We start from the raw sequence: 27,040 nt of genomic DNA on the forward strand, positions 1-27,040 counted from the left end.
GAGGAGATAGCAGAGGCGCTATTTCACCTTACCAAGGGGACAAACCCACCGTGCTGACAGGGACCAGGGCATGTGGTTTGTTTTCCACCAGCATCCAAGAACTCTGTTTTGAAATCTCTCCTGCATCTTACACAACTTGGTCCTTCAGTTGTTAATGGGAAAAGAACAAAACCACCTTGTTTTCACTGAAAGAAAAAAAAAAAAAAAAAAAAAAAAACAGAATTCATGTTCTTTAATTGAAATTCAATGTAAAATCCCTCTCAAGACAGCCCTTTGTAATTTTTGTGTAAGTCAGTTAAAAAATATTAGGGGAGCTGGGATTTTAGCTTAACTCAATACCACTAGGTAGTAATTACATAACATAAGTAGGGGATGCAAGCCAGTGCAAACCTGACATGGATTTTAGAGCAATCTTGACTTTATTACACTGCTGCCTTCACCTGTGTTAATTTGAGTTCAGAATGTATCTGTTTCCTAAAGAGAAAGTTATGAAGAGACCAAAAATAGCTGGAAGCTTTTAATTTAAATATTTAAGCTAATATTTGTGGAAAATTGTTTGTGATCTTCACCCAGCTATTTCATATTGCCAGCCAGCCTCAATTTATGTAAAAGCAGTGTATTGAGACAATACAGGTGTAGGCAGTCACAATGTGAAGGATTACTGGGTGTAAAAGCTGTTTACTCTTTTAAACTATCTCTGGATATCTATCTGTCTATCTGTCTTTTGTTAAGATTACAGGTACTCTATATAGAAAATAAGCTATAGGCAAAGTGTGCCATTCTGCAATCATCTCAGTCCCATTATGGTGCATAGAATACATTTTTCTCAGCAAGAACTTTAATATTTGAAGCTGTTCTTCTTGTGCATAGCCTATTTATTCATTTTTAAACATGAAAATCTATAGCTTAAGTACTCTGATCTATTCTAGTGGAATAACTCTCTGACTGTGAGGAATCCATCTCTGCAAGAGGGTAAATAAATTTAAATTCCTGCATAGCACTGATTTTTATTTTTTTTTACCTTTGTGAAAAATTTACTTCACCAAGTAAAACAAACAGACACAGGTTGTTGATAGCATCTGTGATGAACAATTAAATAAATTGGATGGGTCATTCCAGGCTATCCATGAGCAAAAAGATCATAATTCTTGACTTTGGTCACTTATATTTTACCACTAAAGGTAAAAGGACAAAAAGACTGCATAAAAAGAAACCAATCTGCTTCCCTTTTATTAAATCTGTTTACAGTCATACCACCTTGACTTATGGTCTTGGCCAGTCTCATGAGGCAAAACTATGCTACTGTTTTAAGTGGGTTTTTTTGTTAGGCTTTGTTAGGCTTTCCTAAGTCAGATGAGGAATATGGGGAACATAATTTGAGTCTGTAGCAGCATGGGTGTTTCATGGGTGTGCAGAGGAAGGCCCCTACCCCATAGCTGGTCTGCTGCTGGCTCCACAAAGCCTCTTTACATCAATCAGAAACTGTCCCTGCCCTCCGTGTCCCCTCCAAGCAGTGGGAAGGGACATTTGGGGTCTCACCCACTTGGGGGAACCTGGGCCTGTCTAAGCAGGGAGAGAACCAACAGCACAAAATATCAGGTTTGTGAGGATGGTGTGAGAACTGACTTTCCAAAATTGAATGTATAAAGGGTTTCAAGTTACCTTTGTGAAAATGGGCTGTATTTCCATACTTATTGGCAGTGGCTGCGATATACCTGCCATCTATATGCAGGTATTACTGCAATGTCTTTTTCCAGACCAGTAGGTCATAAAGATCCATCTCCTTGAGAAGTGTGTTCTTTGGCATATGTGATTACTTATTAATGAAATACCTTTTGGGCAAATGAAAGCACAAAAGTACAGAAACTCCTGGAACTACTTACAGAGAAAATAAACAAAGTATCCATGCGTTCTTAGAGTTTTTGTAAGTGCAGTTTAGCCTTGAGACTAAATAGTTCCTGTTTACTGTTCTGCCAGAGGGTTCGAACACATACCAGTGTAGCACTTTCACCAAAATTGTTCTATCAGATTCCTGAGGAGGATTTTCACAGGTCTTGGGTATTAATATCAAATGCTGAACAGTTATGGCAGCCAAAATATATCAAAACAGTCTCTTGGCAGAATGATGCCTAGTGAGGTGTAGATATTAACTCTGTGACCTAGACTGACTCCAGGCTGAATAATTACATTTGATTAACTGATAAAAATTTTCTGTTTTCTGATGGTTTTGGTGATCCTTTATTGTCTTGTGCAGTCTTATATGGTCATAGAGCCTTGCGATATTTTTGTTTCCCTAGAAAGAAATGCATCTGATCAGCAAATCTGTTTCTTTTAAAATCATTGGGAAATTGGCCAATTACTTCAGTGGATGCAATATGGAAGCCATGAGTTATAACTGCAGTTATCAATAATCTACCATAATATCTACAATTGCATTGCATTTGCATGCATTTATAAAGATAACATTTGTGCCTCTAAAGACTAGATAATCTACCACACAGTTTGTATAGCCAGCTAAGTTAAGCACTTGGGGGACCATGTGTATGGAGTGTGTCTTTGCTTTATTGTGTTTCTAGGATACAGTTATAATAAAAGACCATGCATATAAGGCATGATTCCCACTTCACACTTCCTTTTGCTCCATGAGGGACATTAACTTAGATTTTGATATACACTATGAGCTAGTGCCTCTCCCTTATTAGCAGTAGGCAGTCTGAGAAAGATTCCTTCCACCCTCTGCCTCTCTCTGCCCATTAATCCCTCATAGCCTGCAAATACAGAAATAAGTAAAGTTCCTTCCTACCCCCTTTTAGAGAACAAGTTGTATTAGTCCCAGAAATACATTTATTTTATTGAAAAAGCTGTGCTAGTAAGTAGCCAAAAATTGTGACGTATAGACAACTTCGTAATTCACTGGACTGGGACATAATTGCAGAAGTTATGACAAATGTCATGAGCCTTCTTCATTGCTATCCTCCACCCTGAACTGGGCAGAAAACTACTAGGACAAAAGAATGTCTTAGTCTGGTTGTCAGCTGGTGACTGAGCCACACCCAGCCACACTCCCATGGTGAGTGATAGGGCTGAGAATCCAGCAGGTAGAAGTGAGGGAATTCATGGGCTGAGATAAAGGCAGATTAATAGGTAAACCAGAAACTGTGCAAGCAAAGGAAAGCATTTATTCAACACTTGGTAGGGAGGCAGGTGTTCCTAGGAAAGCATGGCTCCATCACAGGTGACTTTGCAGGACAAATACCACCACTCTGAACATCTTCCTTATTCTTCTCTCAGCTTTATATGCTGAGCATGTCAGGGATATCCCTTTGGTCAACTCTTTGTGGATTTATAAAAGGAACTTGTCAAGCATTCTAGCTTCCCACATTGCTGTTATTTCCCTTCAACTCTGTCTGTTATGACATTGCTTGAGAGAGGAATATCCTGACTTCTTGTGGGTTATTCCACCATCTAAGTGATTATTATGTAATTCTGGAAATGTGCAGTTTACTCGAGTGTTCAAAAAACCCCCACATTTATGTTGTGTATCTTCACCTGCTATATAGCTTGGCTGTATAAAGAACTAGACTGAAAAATTTGATCTATTTCTAAAGAAGAAGGTAAGGTAGAGGATTTACCCTTCTGTGAGAAGATGACATTTTTTTACTTAGCACAGTGACAAAGGCCAGTACCAGGTAGGTACTGGTGCATAAATTATTGCTAATCTCTTAGTCTGTCTTGTCATAAGTGTATTTGGGCAAAACACAGGGACTGGTTTTATAAAGCAACTTCTAATTTTGCTCTCAGAGTTTGTGCACTAACTTATAATCAAGCAATTTGATAAACAGTTGCCTGTTTATCAGAGGTGCAGCATGCCACATTATCCGGAAATATTGAGACATGGGTTTTTCAGCTTTTTTTCTCCTTTTTCCTTTTTTTTTTCTTTTTCCTTGCTCTAGCTAATGTTCTTTAGTATAGAAGCAGAAGCAGGTCCAACAGAGATAAGATGAAGATCTCTGTTTGAAGTCATCATGCAAGGGTTTTCCTGCACTTGGTGCCCATGAGAGATGGATAAGCTATAGACTCCTGAATGAAAGCAGACAGAGTATGCCAGTTCCTCTGTGAAATCTAATGTACAGCAGTGTGTCAGCTGGTAACAAGGCAGCTGCTATCTGAGATATCAGCAAATTGCAGTGTTTGCAATATGGCCTAGAAAGGGATTTTCTGTTTGGGTTGATGTTGGAGGCTGCTAGCAGAAGGAATGAGATTGTGAGTTGATACAACAAGGGAAACACATGTCCTTGTGCTAGTCCCAGGGTTTGAGGGTGAGTGTGTTTTAGCTGGTGAGGATTTTCTCCTAAATCAGCATTGCTTTTGTGCAATAAGGCACCAGTGGGTTGTGCTGGGAAGCAGTGGTGGAATCAAATCTCCGAGTTCTGGCCATGGATCCTTATATCCCAGATAATCTTGTGGCACCACCAATTGGTTTTGTACATTTGAACTCTAGGAACCACAGTTTACCTTAGAGATCAAGACACAATGATGTTTTTTGCTTGTAAGCAGAAAGAGGTAGAATTTATTTGCTATGGAAAGAAGGTGTATGTCTCTTTGGTCATGGCACAACTGTTGATGCTACTCCAAGACCAAATTACTCTGAATAATCTGAAACCTGTCAGTACTTCTCAGCCATCCCAAAAGGTATTACCAGGAGTAGCTTGTTATTTTGAATTAGAAAGCATCTCAGGGGGTCTGAGATGAAAAGTTCTGCTGGTGCATTCATAAGGAATAGCTATTTGAAGTATAGTTTTGTATCTTCCACAGACAATCAGAAAACAGCATTTGTGTCCTGAATGTTAAAGCTATTTCATAATCATTATTAACCAGCATGGTCATTATGAGCATGCTTGTTTTGGCCCTTGGGTAACAAAGTTCACTGCTCCATCAAGCTCTGTCATAATCAGCATTATTATAAAAACATAATATTGTAACCTTCAAAAGCTCCCTGGGCTAGTGCAGTAAAAACTGAGGGAATGAGCTGAATCTTTAGGCTAGCAGCAGTTGCACTGGGAAAAAATAACAATTTTTATGGATGTAAGGTACGTGCTCCTCCCCACCCTCTTCATGCTCTTCTCACCAGGACAAAAGCCATCCCTCAGACCCTTCTTGGAGCCAAATTAGCTCATCAAAGCAAAATAAGTTTATAACACAGTATTCACTGCATATCAAATTCCCATACACTGCTTTGATTTCCATTCTTTGGAGTGCTGTTACCATATTTTGAGTATTTCATTTCAAAGAGAAGAGCTATTAAGTGTTTCCCCCAAAGAAGCTGATTATTCAATGGCTAAAGATGTCAAGGATAATGAAATAAAAAGGGAGCTGGGCTGTGATAGTCTCTAGCAGGAAAATACATCTCATTAGAAAGCATTCCCACCAGAAGGAGTCTGTGGTGTTACATGCCTTAATTCCTTTTGCTGCCCAAGTTTGGGATGCAGGCAGCATGCAGCCGCAGTGGCAGCGCACAACTGTGTGCAAACAGTAATTAATCACTGGCTCCCTGAATGGAGCCTCTGTGAGGCTGGAGGCAAATCAAAGGGCTGGCCTGCTTTCCAGCGCTTGAGGAACACGCCATGCTGTACAACTGGGAGCATTCACCTTATGAATATCCCCTTGTAAGCCCTGTGGCAGAAGGCTGAGGGGAGCACAGGCTCGAGTCTGTGCTCAGCAGAAGGACCTGCCCTTTGGTGTTTGGTGATGGGGACAAACTGTGCATGCTCTGATCCAAGGATAATTCAGTTCAGTTTCCTGGCAATTCCAGAAAGAAAAAGAAGATCAATCTCACTACGCAAAGATTTGTATGTGAATTTATACTTTCAAGGCTGTTTGCAAGAGTGCATCTTTGAAATGACAGTGGTGTTCTCTACAGGCAGATTTGCATTCAAAATTTGTCAATACTTTGGCATCATCAGCAAACAGCAAATACGCTGGGAAAAGGTGTAAACACTCTCTCCCACCCCCACCCAGTAATTAGGAGCCTTTAGACCAGGGAGAGCATTTTGAAGCAGAGAAGGGAGTTGTGTCAGTGTGAAACACAGGAGTTGTCATTAGAGGATCCACACATTTTGCAGTGATGTTGACAGTGGTGTCTGAGACACCACAAAATTTCCTTGCACTTAGAAGATGTAAGAAGGCTTCCCCAGAGAGAGCAATGTGTGGGAAATGTGGGCAAATCTCGGTCTGCTCGGGAGGATGGCAACTGGGTCATTGTCCTCATGGGTGCAACTGTGGGTTTGGGGGAGGGTTGTGCTGAGATGGGTTATGGAGGGCAGGGCCAGAGAGACTGCCAGGCACTGAATTGTGTTTCACTGTGTTATAAAATCCCTTTAAAAATATCCCAATATCTGCAGCATATGTGACAGTAGTAGTGCCCTAATAAGGCACTGCTTGCGTTAAGTATAAGGCAATAAGCTTGCAGTAATCATACTGCAGCACATGTGCTCCTCATTATGAAGTATCAGGACATTTTCTGCCATCCTAAAATCAATTTTCCTGGCAGCTCAGCATCACAGTGAACAGGACTTCTCCCTGTGCTGTGTCTGTCTAAGAAAAAGAGATGAAGTACAAAAGGGCTAAGGAAGTCGTATAAATTGAATGATTATGTGGTTTTATGATATATCAAAATAAAACTGGTCTGGAATGTCCCTTGATGTAAATTGTCCTAGAGATGTGGTACAATTTATATTAGCTGAGGTGCTGTTCCTCCAATTTGTCTAAAATACATGCTGTATATGATGAAAGTCAAAATCTCAGCGATTAGTTTTTCACTCACCCACATCTCTCATTATGCAGATAAAGTGGGAGTTCCTTTCCCTTCGCATCCTTATGACAGTCTGTGTTGCTGAGATATTTGTAAAGATCTGTAAGGTCTCCCAGCAGTTTTGCCAGCAGATTTCTACAACTACACTCATTATCTCTCCATCAGCAAGGCCAGCACTGACCAGTGTTCCTTGCCCCCTGACAGGTCTGATTGTGCGGGAGGTGAGCATCGAGATCTCGCGGCAGCAGGTGGAGGAGCTCTTCGGGCCGGAGGATTACTGGTGCCAGTGCGTGGCCTGGAGCTCGGCGGGCACCACCAAGAGCCGCAAAGCCTACGTGCGCATCGCCTGTGAGTGCTGGGCCGGCAGCGGGGTGGTGGGCCTTGCCTGAGGACAAGTGCAGTCTCTGCCATTCCAGGGAGACGTTTCGTTTCCAACCACTCTGTGTCTTCTGCAGTTGTTGATGCATACTGAAACTGAGGCCTTCAGAAATATTCACAACTGAGGCCTTCAGAAATATTCACAACTGAGGCCTTCAGAAATATTCACAAGAATTTTGGTTTATTCTCTTCTTAGGAGCTAAACCTCGTTCTCCTACGTGCGGCATCAAAACTGGTGTTTATTGAGTACAGCAGTTTTATGTCCCCATAAAAGTGCCTGAAGCTAATGAGTAGGAACCCTAACAAGGCAAGCTATGGAAAGAGGTGATAGCTGCTCTTTTCACAGAACCACAGAATGGTTGAGTCTGGGAGGCACCTTTGGACGTGATCTGATCCAGCCATTGACTCAAGCAAGGACACATAGAGCCAATTACCCATGACCATCTCCAAATGCCTTTTGAATATCTCCACAAAAGAGACCCCACCACCTCTCTAGGCACCCTGTGCCACTGCTCTGTCACCCTTACAATGAGAAAGTGTTGCCTGATGTTCAGAGTGAACTTTCTGTGTTTCATCTTCTTTCCATTGCCTCTGGTCCCATCTCTGGGCTCCACTGAAAAGAGCCTGACTGTGTCTTTGTTGCACTCTCCCATCTGGTGGATGGGATCCCTCTGAGCCTTCTCCTCAGTCCCAGGATGAACAGTCCCAGCTCTCCTGGCTTTTTCTTGTAGGAGAGCTGCTGCTGTCATCTTTGTGGCCCTTTGCTGGACTGCTTCCAGTATGTTCATGTGTCTCTTGTACTGGGGAGCCTGGAACTGGTCCCAGCACTCCAGATGTGACCTCACAAGGGCTGAATTAGGGGACAGGATCAGCTCCTTCACCTGTTGTCAATGCTTTTTCTCTAGCACAGCCCAGGACATTATTAGCCATATTTGCTAACATTTGCTACATTTCTCACTTAATGTCAGCTTGGTGCCCACCAGAACACCCAGCTCTTTTCTGTAAAGCTGAAAATATGTATCACTGCAGTCAGATAATAGAGCTGCTGTTCCTTAGCAAAGAAAAAAGTGTGTGTTTAGCATATCATGTGATCAGATTGGTAATATGAGTTTGAAAGTGGTCATCTGAACCCTAATATTTCATCATTGTTATTCATGGCTACTAGCCTCAGTATTTATTTTAAGCCATTCCCAGATTAGACCTCAAGAACACAGGGCAACCAGTTCCCTGAAAACAGATCTTCATTTGACTGTACAAATATTTAATGTTCATTAATTTTCAAAGAGCTGCTTTTCTTTGTAATAGAGTAGTCACACTGGGGACTCCCATTTCTCTTTCATATGATGAAATACTATTCTGTATAATAGGAACAAAATATATCATCTAGAATTGCCTTTCTTCCACTGCTTTCACTCAGCAAAAACACATTTTGTGAGAAAAGGTCATTGGAAGCTGTGTTTGCAGCATACTTATATTCCCTGCACTGTGCCTAACAATTTATAATAGGATAAGAGAATTCTTCCAGCCAAATAAACCTTTTCACAGACATATTAGAGGAAGGACTCTCTGTCATTAAAACTCTTCATTAAGGGCTTGATTCTTTTTCTGTTCTTGAGAAACTACTACTTGGTTAAATCCTCAAAGAGGAGGTACCTTCTGTATAAACATCCAGATACAAATCTCAGAGGTGCTATTTAAATACCCATTTTTGAATGCTTTTAGTCCAAGTAAAATAGGAAATAGGGACCTTTACTTTTAAGTATAGCCTGCCCTCAGAGAAGAATTTCCCCAGGGCTAAGGGGAATTAAGATTATTGTACAAGGCAGTCTTCCTGCAAAAGCAGGAATGCCATTACACGTGTACATATTGCTTTCTCATGGCAGGAAGCTTTTCAAAACTTTGAGGATTTTCCTTTTTTGTAATGAAACAAAAGAGAGTGGTTTCAATTCTTTTTTTCTTCCAAGCAGTCAGCACTTTAGAGAGGTTTAGCAATGTTTGAACAGGTTTTTTAGATTATGACTCTGCAGTTAACTCATTCAGTAGATTCTCATGTCCTGCCAGGTAGCCCCTGACAGATGTCCATTAAATTAACACAGTTTGGAAGTATTTTATGTATGCTTAAGTGTATTTTACTTGATATTTAAGTAACTTTTGTGTCCTGGCATACCTGTGCACCTAATTCCTATATAACACATAATCATTATGTGTCAATGCAAGTTATTTTATATCAACTGACATTCCCAGGTGTCCACATTTCTATTGAAGGTGCTCATAATACAGAGTTTGCTTATTTTACTTACTATATTTTGGAAAGAGGGGAACAATCAGTTCAGTGATTTTTCCAGAGTCTCAGTGGCATTTTTTTTTTCCTCCCAGAAAAGTCTAATTAAATAAACACCAGGGAATTTTAGACGCCTGTAACTCAAATGTGGCTTTGTATTTTACTGAAGTTTTTTTAACCTCTTGTCCCTGAATTTGGGGTTCTTGGACAGCTGTGACACAGGCAAGTCACTTAGAGTCCCTGGGATTAAGGGTTGAAGTATGAGTCCTTCAATCTGTGGATTTTAAAATGGCAACAAAAGCACATTCTCTGGAAAATTCTCCATGCACAGATTTCTATAAATTTGTCAGGTAACACCAACCTACTTTTTGGGAACTCAGGAAGAGGTTGTGGGGAATATGCCTTACTTTCTGATTACATTTGGTCTGCAAGATCACTGCTTTAACCTCAGTTACACCAACAGTCATCTGTATTCACAACTTTGACTACTTAGGACTGAATCTGCACTGGCAATAAAAAAAAATTGTGTCCTAACTAACTTTCAATGCAGCTGGTTAAGTATTCTGATGGTTACACAGTGTGCCATGAGGCTGGGATACAATGTAGGTTCTATACAGTATTTATTAATCCAGGAAATCAAGGATGTCCAAACCTTAAGAAGGACAGAAGAGTCCATCTCTCCACATCAGTCTGTAGCCATAGCTGCTTATTTGTCACCAGTGCAGTCTTCCCTTTTAATTGGCACAAGAGTGAGCACTGACACCTTTGGGAGAGGTGAGGGGCCAATGGACCATGTAAACTGCTTAAGTGGAATTATTTATCTTAATACCTGAACTGGTGATTTTATCTTGACAGGTGCAATTGTAGCATAACTAGCCATATCTAGCACATTAGGAAAAGCTTCTCTCCTCTTTCTCTCTCTCTCTCCCCCTCCCCCCATCTCCCTCTCCCCTTTCTCTCCCCCTTTCTCCCTCTCTCTGTTCATTTACCTCTCCTTTTCTCCTTATCCACTTTTTGGTTTTTCTCTCTTATGCCCTTACGTCTGATTCTGGAATTATTGTGTCCTCTCAAGGGCTGGAGCTGCACTCCATTAAAACAAACAAACAGAAAAATAGCACCCAGCATCACTGTTCACTGAGCGTGTAATAGAATTAACTGAAAAGTAATTTGAAAGTGTGAAAAATGTGCATCCTGGAAAAGCAGCTTGTGTTTGTTTAATACAGGGTCAGGCATGTGTCAGAAAGTACATAACAACCTGGTCAATGAAAGTTCTCTGTGAAAATCAATTGCAACATTGCTTTGACCAAGAGCTTCAGTTATTCAGGAAAGGAATTATCTATAACTATGGACTAAAGATGCTGCTGGTGTTCAAAGGTTGCCCATGCTGGTAATACAGACAGGAAAAAAGCCTGAGTTTAAAGACAACATTCCAGCTTCCTTAAGTGTTCAGGGCATTTAACTGCAAATCACTGTTGCACTCCTGGATCATGCCTGTGCTGGGAAATGACTCCCTTCTGTGCAGGCTGTTTCTGCAAAGGCATGACTTTCCTGTTTCACAGAACTCATTGTCTTGGGGCATCGGTCTCCCCATGAGGGCAGAGCTGAGCATTTCATCCTCTTAAACCAGCAGATTTGTTGGGATTAATTTTTACTTTGCCATTTTAGATATATCAGAAGCCAAAAAAATAGTGATACCTAATTTATATATCCTGATGGAGCTGGAAAGATACAATAAATTTTCTAAGATATTTGCCTAGAAAGTGCTAAAACACATTTCCTATTTATTTGCACATTTCTGATTTATTCTAGGCAAATCCTATGAGGAGCCTTAGAAGTCACTAAAATGTTTTGATACAGTTTTTCTGCTCAATTAAAAATTTTTCCTGTTGTGGAGGGAGGGAGAAAGGAGGGATTTTGGACAGCTTTACCTTTGGCTGTGAAAAATGCAGCTGAATACAAAGCTTTATGTGAATTTTCTGTAACAGAGCTGATGCCATTGAGCAGATAAAACAGAACGGGGCAAAATTCATGTTAAAACAATGAATGAGATCTGAGCCTGTGTAACCAAAAGTAGAGTTAAACACACTGGAACATACATTTGATAAAGACTAAACAATAGCTGCAGGATTTGACCTAATTTTTAGATCAGATAATAAAGGGGTAGCTAAGACAAATTGCTTTGAGCCCCTGTGCATAGAGCAAACTCACTTTTCATTTGCACCGCTTTGGTATTGCTGTAGCTTCACTGACTTCATGATGTTAACCCATGCTCTCCTTGAGAAAATATAGTAAACATTTAAGCCCTTTATCTGCTCCCAGGTTTTGGATTTGTTGAACATCTATGAGAAAAGAGAAGCTTTTTCTATAATTTCTATTACCTTTTTTCTATATTTTTCTATTTCTTCTATTATCTTTTTTGGTGTAATGGATGTGAATAGTTTATTCTTTTCCTTTATTCACTATCTTAAAATCAGAATTAAAAAAAAAAAGCACAAGAAAAAAGATTTTTAAAAGCCCTGATGTAGTAAGGAACTGTGCTTGTTAATCTTTTTTTTTAATTCTGTACTAGTTTCCCATGTACGTATCTGAAAGCCTTTATTCTCCCAGACATTTTTTTCAAAGGCATGAAGTTAATATATGCATGTCAGATACTGTATACTGATAAGATAAATGCAGTACAGAAAATTAGATTGGTTCATCTGATGGTTTATCTCTGCTTACAAGGGGTTTGCAGTTATGCAAAGGAGCAGATATGAAAAACAATCACATATTCTTTAGTGATACTTGTTTATCTCACCTTGTAGTGCTGGGGCCCATGCTCCATGGCTTATGGCTGCAGTGCCTTTCTTCCCTCCCTTCTCCTACCTGATCCAAGCAGAGCTGTGAGGACACACTGCAGCCACTGGAGCATTAGAGCCCTTTGCAATAGGAACAAAGTTGGGTGGATGTTGAGATAAGCAGAAGGGAGCTAGGAAGGTCAGCAACTGAAGATGTTAATAGGAAGGTACATCCAGGATACCCAGTATTAAAAAAGAACATTAAAGTGTGGTTTGTGTACTTTGGCAAGTGTGTGTGAGAGTTAGCAGAGATAGGACCTTAATTCCTTCCTTCCTCGTGTGCCATTTAAGTTGCTACTAATCAATATCCACTGCCTGGAGTTAATAAAGGGATGACTGAGGCATGTGGTCTTGAGCTGAGATTGCTGAAGAGCAGCAGATTACAGAAAGGGCAGCAGAGAGGTTAACTGTGCATTTAGCATATTCAGTCCTACCTACCTCTCTCCTTGTGCTCCTGAAAAGCACAAGCACTCTTCTGTACCACTTCCCAAGTTAACAGGCATGACCACTCCCTGATTTAAGAGGGCAGTTGCAAATAGAAATTACGTTGCACTGTATGGAAGAGCCAACTCTATAAATTAGGGCGAACCTGGTGTTTGCAGTGCTTAAAAAACAAAAGGAAACTTCTTTACTGAATTAACAGTAGTTTAATCCCTCTGTAGGAGCTTTGAGAATATCCTACCTACACTGTCATGCCTAATAAATTATCATCTTTCAGTACGGTCTGATTAGGGCCTTAGTGTTGATAGATCCAGCCAGGAAGTTAATAAATTTTTGCTTGTATTTTAGTAGTCACCAGACAACTGTGTGAGTTATGTTAGTGCATCAGAAGAGCAACAACAAAACACCAGTTACATAAAGAATTTTCAGTTTTAGTGTTTCGGTGTCTTGCAAATTCAATTCTACATGTGAATTGTAATGTACAGCTGGTGTTTCTAATGTCTGTCTTTAGTACCTTTAACACATCTGTCATGTAAAAAGTCACCTGTTGAGGTCAGGTCATTTAAACATTACATTTAGGTTTATTTGAAAAACAAGAACTCGGGAGTCCATCTTCAATCACCAAATAAAATAAAATAGAAGGAAGTGTATAAGTTGGTTTTCAGGTCAAGCTTACCACAAAATATTGAGCTATCAAGTAAAAATAGAAGAGGAGGAGAACAGTGTGATCAATGTACACCTGGGAACCCATCTGCTCACTGGATTCTTGACAAAGTTTGTTTACTTGTATTTTTTACAGTTGTTTCAATACAAAATGTGTTGAGTGGGTCATTCTTCATTATAAGTACAGCCCACAAGGAAGCTGGGTTGCAAAAGATGGTTTAGTCTTACGAGCACCTGGCTGAATTAGCTTGGAGCTAAAGAGGGGAGGGGAAAGAAATTACTTTCTTGCAGATCTGTAAGCAGTGAGTCTCTAGTCATTGGGGTATGGTGTTATCCCCAGCTGGCTGAAGATGCCATTGACAGAATGAGGGCTGGCCAGTCTGCACCTCCCATTTGTTCAGGCTGAAAATACAAAGGAAATAAAAGAGGAGAGAAGGTCCTGGGCTCATGCAGAGTGTCTTGCAGATGGTATCCGGGCAGTCAAGAGGTGTTCCTCTCCTCCTTCTGTAGCCCAGGTCAGTGGATAGAGCAGCCTGCATCCCAAAACAAGGTGTGCACTTCCAAGAAGCTGCTGCAGTTCCCCTCAGCTATTTGGCCCTGGAAGCTCATGCTGCTTCCTGGCTATTGGGGCCACCAGAGGGCTACAGACAAGCTCAGCCAAAGCCACAAACTGCCAGGCATCTTTGGAAAGGTGGAAGTTCTACCACCCATGATGTTCCTCTCCAGACTGAAAAGGTGGCTGTGTCAGCCTCATGGTATTGCAACATTTGTCTTTAGGACTGGCCAGAAGTGAAACAGCCCCTCCAGAAAAGGAGACAGTAGCACAGAGTTGTGTATTGAGGATTAAGAGTTTTAAGGTGTTGACTTATTTCCTCAGTCTTCAGCTCCAGCTGCTGAAGCGTGGGCCAGCTGAGAGCCCAGCCCAGCCCAGCTGCAATACCATTCCATGAGCAGCAGTGCTCTGGAGGAGGGCAGGAGGCTTTGATCAATGCCCAACGTGCTGCTGGTACCGCAGGGGACTCTGCAGGGCAAGACACCACACTTAGAAAAGCCATTGATAGAGGTTGCAGGGGGATCCCCTGATGACACTCCTGTGATTGTCTCGCTAGAAGTATGGTTTGATCTAATTAATAACAGAGCTGGAACCACACTAGAAAAAAATGGAAACAGAAGAGGTTTTTGTACCTAACCTTTCCATTGCTTACCCACTGGTGAGATTGATCCCCTTGCAAAGGTCACAGACTCAGCTGTGAACATTAAAGCAAGGCCAAAGTATGCCTGACAGGGCAGGGTTCCTTACATTTAGAGTTGCAATTCAGTATTTATTAGACTTTTTTTTTTGAAGCAAAAAGGTGTCTCTCAACTCTATCCACATTGTGGAAAGTGATGGAAGAGACCCGTTTTACAATATTAGTCATGTTTCTGGAACTAAGAGTCAGTCAGCCAAGTTTGGGAATAAATGCACTGAGAAGAGTTTTCACAAGCATGTGGATTCTCTTTCATTTTATAGAGCATCAGTGACCAGTCTTTTCCCACAATTATTTTTCTCTTTGGATGTTCTTATTAGACCAGGTAAAATTAAAATAGAATTGAACCTTGCCTCCTTAGAACACTCTCAGGGGAAGAAGGTAGACTTGAAATCTTCGTTATATATCACATATTGGTCCTCTCATAACAGCTAGAATTTTACCAAGCCATATTCATTTTTTCTCTAGTGTTTTTATTGGTTTTTTTGCTTTTGATGTGTTTTGTTTTATGTGGACATCTGTATATACATACCTATATAAAGGAGGTTATCTTTTGTACGGAAATGCATACTTTTTTGGAGGTCTTTTCACATGCTTAAATCCTTGTTTCTCTGAAAACACACACTGAACATATTTTTCTCAATATTCATATTTAATATGACAGTTGTATAGAAAAAAAATGTGTCTTTTTTTCTTTTTGTGCTCTTAAATCTTGATCATATTTTAGATTGTTTGTTCTGATCCTGTTCAGTAAACAGGAGGAAAGTTGACTTTAGAGTTACTAGAAGAACAGAGTCTAAAAGGTCTACCAAGGGCAGAAATCCATCTTTCCCTGACAGTAATGCTGCCTTGTTCTGTTTGTCTGGTTTGCATCTAATTCCTGGCTGACAAGTGTCCGTTTTTCATGCTCATTCATTAGTCACCCTTGCATTAGCGCCACACTGAAGTGCCTGGTCTGCCTCTTATCACATTTCTCAGAAATGATAAAAGATATCCTTATAGTTTTACCCACCCACACATCACAGTAAAAAACCCAGAACAACAAAGAGATAAAATATATTTGATTAAAAAAAATAATAGGGTTGTTCTTCGTTCTTTCTTAGAAGCTGACAGGTAGAAAAGGAAGGGAGAAATGACTTCTGTATAATCTATCACCTTTTGCAGGCAAAAAGCCAACTTCTGAGTGTTTTGTAAGATAAAGATGTGTTAAACATATAATGAAGCAATTTAGCAGTGCATCAAAAATTAGATCTAATGCCCCATTGTCCAAAAAGCATAGCAATTCAGAAGTAAAGTTAATATGTTGTACACTGAGAGTGGTTTCCCGTTACTTTACTTCAGTTTTATCCTTATGAAAATTCCCTTATTTCCATGAAGCTCTTTTGCAGCCTTATTTCCTATCAGAGAGGGCTGTGCAGAGTATTTCAGGAGTCTTGGGGAGAAGTCTCACCATAAGTATGCTGTAAACATGCTGCAATATATGGCACAAGAGACCCCTCTGAATCCACTAGGACTGTGCCTTAGTAAGGAAAATAGTCTGGCTCAAGGTGGCAGACCAGAATTTTAATTGCTGCCTTTGGTTTCTTTTATGAACACAGCCTTGAAGGGAAGGTAGAGGTGGGATAAAGCCCCTGGTGGGGGTGTAGGCTGTTACCTGAGCCTGACAGTCAGAGAGCTGGTGAAAGACAGGATGGGCCCTTCAGCATCACTGTCCACTTCAGCTCATTCCACTATGGGGAATATTACCTGCAGAAGGGGAGGAAGGTATTGCTAACACCAGCAATGTAGGGTTATTCTGCATTACCTAACTAATAATGGAAAGAAAGTACAGCTGCCTTTCTCTCTTGTCCCTCCAATGGAAGTTAAAGTGCTCTCTCAGCATCTCAGTAACAGGGCTGCCCACCTGAGATTTTCATAACAGAGAGGTCTTGATCCAGAATGCATCAAATGTTTTATTGATTTGCTTTTCCAGGTATATTTTTTGAAGATTATTAAAGCTTCTTTGGGATGTATTTTATTAGTCTCTTACCATTCTCTGGGAAAATTAATCCCTTCTGTCCCCGCTCACAAGCAATTGTTACTTAGATGACACTTTGAGAAATGGAAAAGTGTTATTGAAAATACTCTGCTTGGGAAAGATCCAAAGTCCCTCAGTACATTAGCAAGCTCACCCACTCCCAGCTGACAGTTTCTGTGATGACTATAATTGTTAAATGGCAAAGGAAGCTGAAGATTGGAGAATTAGAAGGATGTCATTGTTACCCACAGAAATCATAGCAAGGGCCATAGAGAAAAAGCAGTCATTTCCAAACTCAGTGCTGTCCAAGCAGGGTGTTTCATGATAGATACAACAGATGCGGAAGATGTTTGTCCAGGTCCTTTGCTTCATCATCAGTTAAAGACATCGTGTGTCACAACCTTATGCCTGGTTAGCACAACTAACCGTAAGTGCCTTGAACAGTTGCCATCTGGAGCCATTTGTAGGTGACATGGCTGCCGTGGGAGGTGATGGGATAAAGCTGTGAACACGTGGGAGGGAGCCAACAGGATATAAGAGCTCCCAGTCTTGTAAATACACAATTATGTACCTTTACCCCTGCCATATTAGCAAAATTTACTCAATAGTATCTAATGGCTCCTTTGAGAACATTACTGCCTGTTATGTCAAAGGCTCTACTTAGTGTATTTTTAGTTTGTGGATCATTGAAATGCTTGAACCCAACAGTGCCATTAGAGCATCCTCCCACAGCAAGGCCCTGTGGGTGGGGCAGCCAGGAGAGCAGGGGACCCAGAGAGTTCATCTCACCTGCCGCAGCACCACTGCAACTGTTCCCTGGGAAAAGGGGCTGTTCATACCCAGCAATTCCAGCTGTTGGTGACAAAGATATTAAAGGAGGATTTTTTTACTGTTATTACACATTTCTAGATAAATGTTTTTACTTTTGCATGCACTAAAACTTGGGGATTTTTCTAAAGGCAAGTGCTTTGTGGGAGAGGTGATTATTGTGCACGTGAGGCAATGTAGAACTAGAGCTCTGTTAAATATTTCAGGTAGGTAGGTAGGATAGTAAATCAACATGTCAAGAAAAATATTCAGATTATTATCTAATCTTCCTCTACTGTCTTCAGCCTGAACACCTGAAAGCTATTATTAATATGCTATTTAATATTGTGCTTATATGCTTCTATTACTATTACAGTAACTTTCTCATTTTCCCTCAACCATGATATTAGAGCACAATAATTGCCCTGTGCTTGTGTGTGTACCTGCTAAATGCATTAAGGTGTACCTGATATAGAGGTAATTCTTTTCTTCTGAAGATATCTGTGGAACTAGCAATAATACGATCTTATGGGTACTGCTAGCAATATAGCCCTAGCTGTTTGCTAATTTGAAGCAAACTGCATTATCCTGATATTATTTGTGCCCAGAATACCAATCAAGCCCACAGGATGGATGAGGAGCCTGGGTCCAAAGAATGTAACTTCCCAAGAAACCTACCAGCTCCTGAAAGAGCTGCTCATTTCCATGTTTAACATGCAGAACTGCAGCAAGCCAAAACTCAGCATTTTGTCCTTGGAATGACTCCCACCCATGGGTACCTTGGGAGGGTTTCAGATTTACTCAAATGGAGCCATAGAACTCAAATGTCCACTGGGTAGCCTGTCAGAAAGGGTGGGATGAAGCTGCTGGTGCTGGCAATGTTGGGAACTCTGTAGAGACATCAGAGACTTGCTGTGGTTGCTGTCCCATGAATGAGCCTCACTGGCTTGGAATAACTCCAGAGTGACAGGGATGCTGACAGGCACAGCCTGGCAAAACTTGGCATGTCATCCTGAAAAACATTCATGTCCAGATTTTTGCCCCTCCTCTTTGCCCTAAGTTATCTGGTGTTGCAGGGTAGAGCCCCCTTCAGCAAGAGCTGAGGTTGGAATGGTGGATGTGATTTGTAGTGAGGTGTAGCTGTGACATGGGCATGAGCTTCCTTTTGACAGGAGGTAATTCCAATCAAGCAGAGAGCTGGAGGCAGCAATTTCTTACATTGGTGCAGTAGGGTGTACCAAATCTTATCTTTGGTGCCTTAAACTGTGGCCATAAATCTTGTCCCATCAGAGGGGCTCTCAGTATCCCTGCTCTGTGTGCCAGAGGGAGCAAGAATGCTGCTGGTGGGAAAGCAAGTGTGGGGCTGCTTCTCTTATGCCTGTGGTGCAGAGGAAGGACTGACATGCCTCAGTTTCACTGGAGAAATGCTTGGATGTCAAAAGTTTGCCACTATATCAAGTTAAAATGAGCATCTCCAGCTATGACAGGGCTTTCTCATGGTACCATTGAACTGATACTGAATTCCAGGTAGCTGAACAACCATGTTTTACCAATATAAGATAAGAGAGGTCTCATGCTATTTAAAGTTTCAGGGTATCAGAGGAGCTGATTTTGGTGGCAGCCACCCTATCTCCTTTTCCATCTCTGCATTTGCCAGCCCCAGGTTTTGCCTTTTGGTAGCACTGATGCAGTTCCTTGTGTCAGCTCTTAATCAGGTCTTGGAGGTAATCTAGGAAAAAAATAACTCTTTGCATGGTTTATTTGTAAACTGGTTCAATTCAGTAATCTGTTTTCCAGCCCAATCATAGGTTATGGTTTCAAAATATGAAATATCTGGCTTTAAAATTGTTCCCATATGACTTTGTCTTCTTGCCAATATGACACAAATATTTGTGCAACCTCACTGTGAGCTGATGTATGGAAATAGTTTGACTTTAGAACAAGAAGTAAAACAAAAATAACTGAGTTGTAAAGTTTTTGAAGTCAGGCCAGCTCTTTGATGTGACTTTGAGCATGGCTTCACATCCATTTGCAGAAGGAACTGGCAGCAGGGAGAAATATCCCCAGTAGCTACTGGGGCTGAATGCTCAGCTCTCCCAAGCCACGTCCTCCCTGGCACAGAGGGGAGGGTGGCAGTCCATGGCAGCAACATGGGGATAGTGATAAGGAGGGAACTTCTTACGTCTATTTTACCATCGGTGCAAAGATGTTACAGAAAAGTACAAAAAAGCCAGACTTTGCATCTGTCCAGTACAATGAACTGGTCTGGTCTTTGGAGGTACATTCAATGCCCTGTCAGTCTGCCACGTTTCTGTGGTGCTATGGAGGGATCCAAACATGGTTCAACTCCTTGAAGTGTCTTTTTATAATTATCATTATTATTACTATGTTATTATTATTAATAATAATAACTTAGTGCTACAGGGATAATGATAAGGTGTAGACAAATTAGCTAAAGCTATAAAGTTAATGCTTATGAGCTGAAAGTACATTAAATCACAGCATGAGCACTTTCAGCTATGAGTTTAAGGCAACTCAGTTTATATGCTGTAGTGTTACAGATCTATTTAGTTTTCCATAACTTTCTTTAGTATTTCACTGGTATAGTTTATCAAACAAAAATTATCTGGAAAAGGGACTTTTTTCATTTTTTGTTCTGTGTCTGGACATAACCTTCCACAGGAAGCCTTGGTTTCTCACTGGGTTCTCATGCTGTACCACAATATAAGTATTAAACCCACAATGAAATCTTTGCTTAATGTTGGAATGAAGTGAAAACATGACCCAGACTTTTGTTAATGCTTTATTTTTCAGGGAGCGGAACTACTGTTTTCTTTGTCTCTTGCATTTATCCAGTATGATAATCAAATATATTATAAATGTCTGGCTGATAATAGTGTTAATTATTTTATTTTCTTCTCCCTTCTCAGATCTCCGGAAAACTTTTGAGCAGGAGCCCTTAGGGAAAGAAGTGTCCCTGGAGCAAGAGGTCCTGCTCCAGTGCCGTCCCCCTGAAGGGATCCCAGTGGCTGAGGTGAGCAGCAGCAGCAGGGTCTGGCGCTTGGACATCCTCAGTAGAGCCTGATGGGTGGTGCAGTGACTTACAGCAGGGCGTGATGAATGGGTGCTAATGGAAAGCTGACTGACTGCTGCTCATAGGCAAGATTGATTGGGACCTGATTAATGGCTTTGGACTGTGGTGCCTTGCTGGGCAGAGCTGCAGGCAGTTTGGTTTCAGTTTTTTCTTACCTTTGAAAAATCACAACTATATCTGGCATCCAGAAGGACACATAGCTGTGGGAACATATTAATACCAGCCTGCTATCTTTTGTTTTGCTTTTAAAGAAAAAAAAAATCACTAATTCTGAGGGGCACCTTTCACGCATGTTTTAATTTTTAGTTTGCCAGACTATATTCCACTCACATGTGTATGTACCACCCTGCCAACTTGGCATGAGAGAATGTGGTACAATACAGGCTCCCAGGTAAAGCAGCACGAGGTTTGGGAAAGTAGAGGATGTATTTGCCTAATAAGCCATCTTCAGGGCCTTAGCTGTTTTTCCTACTGGCTTTTAAGCAAAACGAGAGTGGGTAGCCTGTTCTCCCCTGCAGGAGCCAGCCTGCCCTTCAGCAGAATCTGTGCCTGACAACAGCAGTGAGCAGCAGCTTCCCTAAGTGCAGCACTGTCTCCAGCTTCAGACTCTCAGCTCATGGAAGGGGGGGGTCCCTGAGTCACACGGAGGCCTCTGAAATCCTAAATCCACTGTGGCTGTTATGAGAAAAATTGATTGCTAATGACGGTAATTCCCCTATCTGAATTCTCTTCGGTTTTCCTCTATGAGGCACAGAAGAAACTGTTGCCAGTTTGCATTAGGATAAGTCAGACTGTCATGGCTAAGTAGCAAAGTGGTTGTCACTCAGCGCTCACGGCTGATTTCTCAGGAGATGAAGCTTAAAGTGTTACCTCCCCATCTAACCCAAGTTTAGATTTAATCAGAATTGCAGAAACATGTCCACAAACATCAGAAAGAATAATTAGCTCAGAAGATTTTTCCCTCTTTCTTGTTCTGTTGGCTGTTTTCTTTCCCCATTAAGATCTTCCAAACTGAAAAGAGTGTTTAGGTCTGCCAAACCAGCTTGCTGAAAACTGTAATATTAATCAGTTGGGTTTCATCAGGAACTCAGCAGCAGGTTTTTATTTTCCTTTCTGATGTTTCTTTGCATCAAATCAACATCTTGTTGTACCATGACAGGAGTTTTTGCACTGGGATGTGTTGTTCAGGCAGGGCAGGGTAGTACTGGGGAACTTCATTACCTTTGCTAGAAGCAGAGATTAATGCTGGCGGGTGGGTTCGTTTTTATGCAGTGTTACTGGGAGTTCTGGAATTTGAGCAGCCAGGCCAATTGTTCCCTCAGAAAGGTCTGTTATACCCAGTCGTGTGGCTGAAACCCAAACTGCATAATTTATCATGATTTGTGGAAAGTGATCTCTGAAAAAATCCTCTGTGAGCTGCTGCCATAACAGAGTTGTGCTTTTTCCTGCCTTCCAGTATCCTGCTCACTCTGTCAATAGCCCTTCATGACGGTGCATTGAGTGACTCTGAATCTTATTTGTACCATGGTCAGGGCAGACACCAATTAACACTTGGCAGGCTCAGAAATCTTGTACTCCCTATCTGACATTCAGAAGAACCATTCTCAATGTGGGTTTTTTTTCCTGTTCTGACTTTTGAAGTCAGAAAGAGATCAAACACCCAGATTGGACAGCCGCCTAATACAGCCTCTTTGTAGATTCTTTCCAACACTATTAAAAGAACAAAGACCTGAACACTAATGAATATGAATACCTTAATGTGACACTTTATTACAGCCACTTGCTGAAGCTAGTAAGATAAATTTAAGAAAAAAAAAAAAAAAAAGGAGAGATGAAAGATAACTTGGTGGGTTGAAGGATTACATGATTATTTTAATTTAAAGATGAATTAGTTCTTTGTTTAAGACTTCATTTATTTGTTTGGAGAAGTTTCTGATATGATGGTACAGGTAACTATTAGAAGGGCTTGGGAGAAGGCAGGCAGCAGACTGAGGCTGTTTTCTGTCTTGTTGAAACACTGCTTTGATTCCAAGTAGAGTAGGGTAATGCCTATGCTGCAGCTGTGAGCAGCATTTCCAATGCTTTGGTGGGCATGTGCTTTAGATTCTTCACACTCTGGAAACTGTATTTTGTTTAGGATTTTTTTCTTACTTACTGGTTCCTGAAGGAGCCACTGTATTTAACACCAAAACAGATGAAGAGAAGCTTACACTCTGAGACTGTACAAAATGCACCTTCAGTGTAATGTGTGCAATGCTGAAGTCCGAGTCCCAATGCCTTTTGCTTGCTTTTTCTCTTTGAATCCATTCTCCCCCTTCATTCACTGTTGGGTGTTCAGTGTGTTTTTCTTTTTTTCCTGGTATTCAAAGTAGTGAGAGCAAGCATGCTCAGGGATAAATTCTGTCCTCTTTTGAGTATCTGGGGAATTCAGGCTTATCATTCCCAGCATATTTAATTGCAATTAACTGTGTCAAGCTCTTATGGATCAATGCTAGAGCAGATCTTAGGAGTACTGAAAAGCTGAAGCACACAGCAACATACAGCTTCTCCAGAGGGCAAGAAGGACAAAGACAGAGATGGGCAGGCAAAGCTTTTAAACAACACTTACCAGTCCCTCAGTTCCACTAGTACATGACAAGCATTAAAGCAGGCTCAGGTCATGGGCACTATGAAAAAAGAAAAGAAAAAGTCAAAATCCAAATACAAACAGATGTGTTAAAATACACCAGTCTCAGGGCCTGAGGTCAAATGAAAGTACATCTCCTTGTTCACTTGGAACAACGTAAGGAACCAAGGGTTTCCGTGGTCTCTGGAAAAACAGATATATAAACAGAGATAACAGAAATATCAGCTTCTCTGCCATCATACACCCCTGCCCACCAGCCCCAACCAGCATGGGTGTCAGCTGCACCCTGGCATCCCTCCCCACTCCCAGGTTTATAGCCAATATCAAGCTGAACAAAGCTACAGGTTCTGAACCACCCAGGTAAATGTTTGGGCTGTTCCAGTGCATGGCCCAGGCAAGCAGCAGAAGGACCAGCACAGGTGCTGCTACACTGAGCTTTGCACACGTAGCTGAGGGGGGAAGGGGCAAGCTCATGTGTTCCTGCTGTGACAAAAAGAGGGAAAAGATGAATGGACATAGAAACAAACAGCACCCTGCCCTAGCTCTGTGCTTCTCTGCCTTCTGCTTTCCGCCAGTGGGGAGAAGTAGGGTGAGGTGGAGATCAGCAGTCTGACCTGCCAGCCTCGTGCTTGGTGGAAATCAGACAGGAGCAGCTCCCCAGCATGAACAGAAACATCCATTTCAGTTCCACTCTGCTCTCTGTGTGTGATTTTCTAAAGCTAACCTGAGAAGGCAGGAAGGATCCCATTCTGTGACGCTCCAACAGTAATGGCTGAGTTGTTAGCAATTAAGCCCTTAGCTCATTTAACTTGTTCTTTGAAAGACACCAGCATCATATTGCACATGGTAAAATATAGTTAGAGACACTGAGTCACATCAAATTAGCTCATTTGGGTAGGTTATAGATCAAAACACAAATGAGATGTAAGATTGGTTAATATGCCATAAGCTGCCAGATGAACTTTTGCATTGAAATGTATGATTTGTGGAGCCTTTAACAGGGGAGTAATTGCTTCTTTAATTTTAATTGAGGTGTTTCACACAGTAATTTAATTGCAGAACAGAGTGTAGTGTACAGTTTGGTGACCCAGTTTGGTTTAAAACTGTATGTGATATTTATCCGCATTCATGGCTTTAATTAGGAACTAGAGCAAGGGGGAAAGGATAACTGAGTCAAGAGGCAGAAGAGAGTGTCTTGCTGAGTCAAGATGACTGTGACACAAACTTTACTCAGCTGCTCTTGCCCAGGCAAAGGCTGGTGGAAGCTAGGGACTTCTACAAATAGGCAGTTCTATCTAATTGATTATTAATATGACTGCTGTTTGTGTTGTTTCCCGAGAGCCTCTTATGTTTTGCAGCAGTTATCCCTTAATTGGAGTTCATGTGTGTGCATTTCCATGCAGGTGTGTTACTGAGACAGTGTTTTATATTCACAGCAGGAAAACGAGCTCCAGGAGAGACAAGTAGGAGAGTTTGTGGCCACAAATGCTAATTGCTGAAAAGTGGCACTGTCCTTTGCAGTGCCTTGTGACATACAGCAGAACTGCCTTTGGGTGTCAGGGAGAGGAAGAGAGGGGGAGGCAGGTTTGTGTAAAGAAGGAGCACAGCCCAAAATGAATGAGGGCTGTTCATCCTTTGCTTTGGAGAGCCTTTGGGTAAGGTCTGGCCATACAGGCCTGTCCTCCAAAAGTACAGGATGAAGCACCCTGCAATTGTCAACACCTGGTCCCCTACATTTCTGTCTCTCTTAGCTTTCATTTTACCCCCCAGCCTACTGGTGGGTGGTCAAGTCACTCTTGCAAAGTGTGCAACATAGGTTGCAACCTCCTGCTTGAAGGACAGGTTTGCATTTGAATTTGTGCTTTCCTGGGAAGTACCCTGACTACTAGATTATTAGATAGCCTTGTTTTTATATTTCCTACCAGTTCATTTCCACAGTGCAGAAACTCATGCCAAGAGGCATAGGTCTTCTTGCAGAACTGCTCTTTTGTAGGCCTGACTTTTCCATGGAACACACCCCTGAACTTTTTGGTCCAGTTCCACTGATACCAGTGTAAGTGAGGGCAGAGCATGCTCCAAAGTGAATCCAGTTGCTGTGTGATTCAGTTCAGGCAGGGATGATCTATGGGATTGGAGAGCAATCAGACTTCTAGTTCCTCTATGAAATATTACAATGGGAGATTTTCTACAAGAGCTCTGACATGAACCCTGCTAGCTTATCCTCTTCTCTACAGCTGTGGCAGACAGCTCTGGGATTATGGTTTAGCTAACACAGCCTATCTGTCCATATGCCCTCATGGTGCCAAAAGTGCCAGTCAACATGTGGGCTATGGGCCTCCAGTTCAAGCTCCTCTTTCAGGTGGGAAAAGAAGCCCAGCAGCTTCTGATGGCCACATAGCAGGTGCTGTGGTTTTCATATTGCCATGATCTGGTTTTGAATTTGAGACTCCGAGGAATAAAGTTCTCCATCTGCTGCTACCATTCTACCTCAGAAGTTTATTCTGAGGCTTAACTTCCCAGTTTTGCATAAAGCAAAGCTGTAATGGGGCTGGAGACATCCAGCATCTGTACATACACCCTGCAAGCAGAAAGCTGGATATATGTGTAATTATGGAAGTGTTTCCACAGCAGGAACAACAATTCTCCTTATTTGCAGCAGAAGCACAGTAAGAACAACTGAACAAAACACCATGGTGGTTTGCATTTGCTGTCTCATTCTCAGTATGTTTTGCAGTCTCTCAGAGCTGTAATTTCAGTTGCTTTGGAGATCACTTCTTTTTCCTTTTATTTTCAATCTTAAATGTGTATGAAATATCTTTCCAGTAAATATTACATAAAGGACAGCATCCTCTTCAGCAGATAGTTGCTGGGATGAAACCAGATCCAAAATCAAATAACATTCTTCAAAGAGGCACTCAAGTCTCACGGTACCTAAAATTGCTGCTGGCTCATATGAAAACTACTAGAGTTTTCTCAGTCTCACTCAGACATCTTGTACTGTGTCCAAATTGGTAGTTAGTCAGTTAGTTTGTTTCACAAATACCTTATTACTGGAATGTGTGTGTGTGTGTCTGTGTGTTATACAATCCAGGTGAAGCCAGGGAGCTGAGATTTCCCTATGGCTGTTGGAGGTGATGCCAGCTCAGCAGGGACTGCTGCAAGGTGAGCCGTGCCACTGGGACCAGCTGGCACAGCTGCAGAAAACACCAGCCACAATCCAGAGTGCATGGGGAACCAGATGGAAAGCAATCCTGCTGTGTCAACCAGGCATGGGGAAGGCACGGGTGCAATGTTCTCGCCTTCCAAAATTACAAATTGCATTTCATCAAGGCAAGTCTCTTGCTGCTCCCAGATGTTTGCATCCTGTTTCTTGTGGAACATGGCACTGGCGGGCTTTGCCTGTGTCTGGAGGGTAAAAGACTTGCTGTTTGCAGCAGGTGCTTCTTGCTCTGAAGGTGACCCTAAGGCAGGTTGGTGCAGAGAAAGCAATGAGCAATGGGGATCCAGAACTCAGACCCTGCTGACTTAGCTCTTGAGATTGCCAGATGTGTAGGGAACATCTCTTATGATCAAGAGGGCAGCATCTAGATGAGATCATATTCTTCTTCCATCCCTGGGTTTCTTTCAGAGCAGATGTGTTTTTGCTCTACCAGTTTCTAAAACAGTCACGCATATGCAAGTGTGCCAAGAGATTTGAGTGCCTAGGAATGCTGGTAACTTGTTATGGCTAAATTTGTATCAGCAATTAGCTTCTGTAATAGGTTTTCCTGCGTGTGTAATCGCTTGTGTGATTTATGTTCCCTGTGTTCATTTAGTCTGCACAGAAGCCTGGCCTGGC

At 41.6% G+C, this 27,040-nt stretch overlaps 1 protein-coding gene across 2 annotated transcripts in view; it reads left to right on the top strand.

The window, feature by feature from the left end:
• UNC5C (unc-5 netrin receptor C) overlaps positions 1 to 27,040 on the top strand; it is a 242,832-nt gene that overhangs the window by 165,950 nt on the left and 49,842 nt on the right. For both annotated transcript variants that reach the window (XM_063156584.1, XM_063156585.1), the window contains exons 3-4: positions 7,016 to 7,159; positions 20,413 to 20,516. In XM_063156584.1, the coding sequence (XP_063012654.1) occupies positions 7,016 to 7,159; positions 20,413 to 20,516 (248 nt within the window). The remainder of the gene's footprint in view (positions 1 to 7,015; positions 7,160 to 20,412; positions 20,517 to 27,040) is intronic.

Source organism: Melospiza melodia, chromosome 5, assembly GCF_035770615.1.
Source record: "Melospiza melodia melodia isolate bMelMel2 chromosome 5, bMelMel2.pri, whole genome shotgun sequence".
In the NCBI taxonomy this organism is placed as follows: domain Eukaryota; kingdom Metazoa; phylum Chordata; class Aves; order Passeriformes; family Passerellidae; genus Melospiza; species Melospiza melodia.